At 36.6% G+C, this 5,367-nt stretch overlaps 1 protein-coding gene across 1 annotated transcript; it reads left to right on the top strand.

The window, feature by feature from the left end:
- The first annotated feature begins 2,178 nt into the window (after positions 1-2,178).
- LOC113318854 lies at positions 2,179-5,005 on the top strand. Its single transcript, XM_026567126.1, has 5 exons — positions 2,179-2,488; positions 2,709-2,775; positions 2,976-3,380; positions 3,499-3,836; positions 4,414-5,005. Exons 1-5 carry the CDS (start codon positions 2,402-2,404, stop codon positions 4,630-4,632), a joined length of 1,116 nt encoding a protein of 371 aa, XP_026422911.1. The 5' UTR covers positions 2,179-2,401; the 3' UTR covers positions 4,633-5,005.
- The last annotated feature ends 362 nt before the right edge of the window (positions 5,006-5,367 follow it).

Below are 5,367 nucleotides of genomic sequence, written 5' to 3'. Positions count from 1 at the left end.
TAACATATGCACTTAACAGGATCCGATTAGATCTATTTGATCTTTTGATAGGCTTGTTATTACTATTCGTATTTAGATCGACAAGCTATTATTTGGTGGTACTCTTCAGTATCCGAAACTGGTAGTTCTGTTTGACTTGATCCGGTTAACTTGTTAATCCAGATCTTGGAAGATCTAAACCCGACAAAGGAGTTTAAATTATTTAAACAGAAAAGCCTTTGTCACGCTCAATAACATATCTCTGATTAACTTCCTGATATATGAGAGTGGTTACCAAACAGATTAGTCTTTTACTGTTTGGAAGATGATCGAAAGGGTTGAGTGCTTAAAGTGTTCAGAGAGGCTGAAGCAATTTAAGATAGTGGACTCTATCTTAGTATTCACATGCGTTGACCAGATTGGTTGTAGGCACAGGGATACTGAGGAAACTAGGGGTAGTTTACTTGGTTTCAACTATACGAAGTTGGTAGTGTCTTTGTACAACGACTTAATTCTGAGAGTATTCAAAACTGGATTAGGTCCCGTGTTTTTCTGCATTTGCGGTTTCCTCGTTAACTAAATCTTGTTGTGTCTTTACTTTTACTTCCGCAATTATAATTCTTGTTTTAATTATAATTAAAAGTAAATACACTGTAAATTAATCCCAAACACTTGGGTTGATCCCTACACTTAAGGTTCTAGTAACCATATACCAAGTGTGTATCTTGTGTTTGTTATCTTCTTGACACTCTCTGTCTATATTAGTTCACGCAAGGTATATGACTTATAGGTTGATATCGAAAAGATTGCGATGTACTTGGTACCCTCGCCATTTCATATTTAAACAATAGATTGATAATACAAATATTAGTCTTAAAAAAATGGTAACTCTCGGTTATATAAGAACTCTCGACTCTCTTAGATTTACACATGCACTTAGCATATAGACTCACTGATATTTCACACACTCACAAGCATACACTGCACACTCTTATGCTATTAGTGGTATCCCATACCCTTTGCGTGTGTTTGTAAGGTGAACAAAACTTAGACGATTATTGTTTTCAAACATATTTTAAGAGATGTGAATTTTGTTGTAGATACTTTGCGAAGTATGCAGCTAATTTACGAAATGGAAAGGTTCAGAATTTTATTCGCAACTCAGTTCTTCCCAATCGCATTGACATCCATGAAATCTCTTATTTTAGATTCATTTGATGTTGCGAGTTTTTTCAGGGTCATATTAACTTCTTTTTATAGTATTCTTTTATAAATATCCTTTGTTGTCAATAAATTTTTTGACTTAGTAAATTAAAAAAATCCCATTATGTTAATAATGATAATGTCATGATAATCCAGCGGATTCAACATATTTAATTTTGGGAAGCATTCTCTCTACTCTCTTATAGTCCTTCTACAGGACAGAAAAAAAGAACCGGCGGGCAACTCATCTTGCTCAAATCTGGTCCCTTTTGGGACGGATCTGAGCAGGGTATTCACTCATTCCTTTTAGCTAGGTTTTTCATTTTTTTCTCTTACCGTTTGGTGAGATTTGTCCAGTTTTATCTCGTCTTTTCAAGAGGTTTATCTAGATTTTAATGACCGTCTAAATTACTTGGTTAGGTTTTTAGATCACTAGTGGTGCTTTATGATTGACGAAATCTTCATTTTTTTGTCTCTGACGACGGAATTTTTTACTTGAATTTTCATCTTTGAATTATTTGACGACGAGATCTTCAACAGAATCTTCATTAAAGATGATTTTGACAACGAAATCTTCATCACTAGCTATAAGAGATTTGAGCAAATCACTCCTGTTGTAGATACATCTCTTTCAAAAGAAGAAAAACAAACAAAATGGTTGGAATTGAACTCCGAGAAAAACAATTACTTCTCCGATCTACTCGGATCTTATTCATACTTCAATGACCCTTCTTTCTCCGTTTGTCGGATTTCTCTGTATTCTAATTGTACTGTACGTTCTTTTATATTCTCTTATTTTCAATCTTAAACTTATTATAACTTTGAATTATCATTAATGACACTGCCAACTTATTATAATCTTGAATTATCATTAATGACACTGCCAAGTTAGAAAATAAAGGTCAAAGAAAAGGAAAAAAAAAAGATAAGATAAGAAAAGAAAAGAACCAGTATTATTTGTTTATAATGCCGTAGGGAATATTTCAAGTAGAGTTAGGTTTTTGTTTGTTTCTCAAGAGAACTACAAACACAAAACCCCTCCCACAGAATAACAAAACCTGAGGTTTCTTATACTAGCGATTCAGTCATCAAGTCACAAAACCCTTCCATGGGCATCCATTAGTCTTCTTAAAAGCAAATGGTTTCTGTTCAAAATTGATTCTGAAGCAGTAGTTTTGTCTCTCGAGAATTGTACTTGGAAATTTGGTTTGCCTGAAAAATGTCAGTATCAATTGGGTCTTCTTCTATATCTCGACTTGCCACTTCTTCTTTCTCTTCTTCCAATCATCTCAGGAGAAGCTCAAAGGTATGTGTATGTTTGTATTCATGAGAACTTCTTATCGCTTTTAACATGTTTGATATTTTGTATGATTGAGTAATTGGTACAATAAGTCATTGGGTTTTTAGTATGAGTTCAAGATTTGTTTCCTTATAGATGTTCTATATAAGCACCTAACCTAACCTAAGTATTGTATTTGGTAATTGTTTATTCCAGTCAAGTTTGTAACCTTTTGTTCAATCTTCAGCTTACTTTGTCGTCGCGGTTATTTGATAGACAACGACATGATCAGCAACGAGTGACTAGCCTCAAAGGTATGCTTCATTTTGTATTGGATAGTACTTGTCAGTTGTAAGTTATAATAACTACATAAGTGTAGCATGGTTTTGTGTTTAGTCAGTTTGTTTATACCATACGTTTATGTTAAACTTTGGCAATCCTAACTGTGATGTACGATTAGCTATATGAGTAGTGTGCTCAAATTTTGTTTGTTTATATGTTATTGTACTACAAGGAGGTGAGCCAATTAAGTTTACTCATGGAAGGCACAGGGCAAAGGGATACCTACAAAAGCAATTCATTGTGCTTGCTAGTTCTGAAGATCTTGCATTAAATAGTGAGCTCAGGACACATGCTTCAGATGAGGAAAATCTACAATTAAATGCTGAGGACAATATTCCTGGGAGCAGTTCGGTACTCGATGTTGAAGGATCTGAAGGAAAACCAGGTTTTATTTCATTTTCTGGTCGTCCCCGTCTTAATAAGGAAGTCGAGATAGTTGTGGAGCCTCCTCCCATCAAGCGCCGGTTGAACTTGCTTTCTTTTATCTGTCCCACTATCCTTGTTGCTTCCTTCATTGTTCCATCATTGTACTTGAGGAGAATTCTTTCTAGTATATTCGAGGACTCCCTTTTGACAGGTAACCATTCCTCAGTAATATTTCTACTTAATATTTTTCCAGAAAGTTTAAAGCACCAAGGACCTTTGATAGTGGATGTATTTTTCTTCTCATCCATTTTTCTGCTCTTTATTCGCAGATTTCCTCATACTGTTTTTCACAGAAGCTCTCTTCTACTGTGGAGTTGCTGTATTTCTTCTGCTAATTCATCATTCACATAGACCTCTCGGACTAAAATCCTCTCTTAAAAGCAATAATCGGACTCAGTTAGTGCATCGCATTTCTTCTGTTACTGCATTGGCACTCAGCCTGATAATCCCAATGGTGACAATGGGCTTGGTCTGGCCATGGACTGGTCCTGCAGCTTCGGCCACTCTTGCCCCGTTTCTAGTTGGGATTGTTGTGCAGTTTGCTTTTGAGCAGTATGCCAGATATCTCAGATCACCCTCCTGGCCTGTCATTCCCTTTATCTTTCAGGTAAAATTCCAAGTCAAGGGACACACTTTGTACCAAATAAATTCGTAGGTACTTTCACACAAGGAAAAGAAAAGAAATTCTTGTTATCGATTAATTATACACTGATTAGTCGTGTATCAACAATTGGCATATGGTTATCTTCTGTTTCTTTCCAATGCATAGATTTCATGCCATGCATTACTCTCGGCATTTTTGTTTCATTTGAACTTCCTATAACTTTTCTTCGTAATAAATGCAGTTCCTTAACATAGATTTTGTTCTGTCTAGAATATAGACTGTAGAAAAAAAGTTCGGCTACCCTTGGTGCATACCAAACACTACATAGTCCTTCTATAGTAAGGTCAGACGCACACTCTTAATTGAATTGGATGAGTGGTCGTATTGCTTACCCTAGAGCTCAATGCCACATGCTATACACTGACCAAGAAAACATAAAACAAAAGATATGGTCATTTTAATGTGCTTGATTGTTCTAATGCCTCCCCACACTTCATGTCATTGCCAGTGCCTTCCTCCAACCATGTATATTGAATAATAGCGACCCTAATGTACTCTATCATATTTGTCAACTTTGCAGGTATATAGACTCCACCAACTTAATAGAGCAGCACAACTGGTGACAGCCCTTTCTTTCACTGTTAGAGGGGCTGAAGCAACCTCACATAACTTGGCCATAAACAGTTCTCTGGCAACGCTTCTAAATGTCCTTCAGTTCCTTGGAATTATCTGCATATGGTCACTCGCAAGCTTCCTCATGAGGTTCTTCCCTTCCTCAACTGCCATTCCTGATTCGTAAGGCTGCAAAAATACATGTGTGGCCTAGATTTATTCCACGAGGGATGCTTGGATGAGTAATCTGGCTTGGGAGGAACCAACTTACCATGACTCGATTCACCAAGGGGGGGTATGTATGTAATACTAACATGATCCGTCTAGTAAATACGCCAATGCAAGAGCAATCAAGTACACTTAAATCTGGAGTGTAGTGTTCAACTGTCAATTCTGTGCATTGTTATATTTCGTTTTTAGTAGAAATTGTGGTCAAAATGGGTGGCCTAACTGGTCATGGTTCAGAACTTGATGGGATTACCGTGCTTTTTTAAATTTTACAGAACATTTGCTCATCAAGGATTTTATAAGATGTATTTGTTATTGTGTTACCTTTCTTACTCTTTCCACGTTTTGCTTTGTCTTCTCAATGCTGAATGTCCGGAAGTAAAGTAGACTAAGTAACTCGGAGTTAAGGTGTGCTTGATTTTTTTATTCGACCTCCTGAGGGTGCCCTTCTCCAAACCAGAAGTATTTCAACAACTCTTCTTGTATGAATCCACCCAACAGCCTATGAGTTCTGCTACCTGATCCAATTTGTTGGGCATGGTCAAGGATTGCAAAACCGCTGTGCTTGTTGACCTTCCGCTTTTTGCCAAAAGAAAATGTAGGAAAACAGTACGGTAAAGACGGTCCAGTTATGAAACAAGAACAAAAGAAGGAAATGCTGGAAGTGTGACAATATATACCAAGTGATAGGTCA

The sequence above is a fragment of the Papaver somniferum genome, chromosome 10 (assembly GCF_003573695.1).
Source record: "Papaver somniferum cultivar HN1 chromosome 10, ASM357369v1, whole genome shotgun sequence".
Taxonomy (NCBI): domain Eukaryota; kingdom Viridiplantae; phylum Streptophyta; class Magnoliopsida; order Ranunculales; family Papaveraceae; genus Papaver; species Papaver somniferum.
The sequence above is the reverse complement of the archived record's forward strand: the minus strand, read 5'-3'. Positions and strand labels throughout refer to the sequence as shown.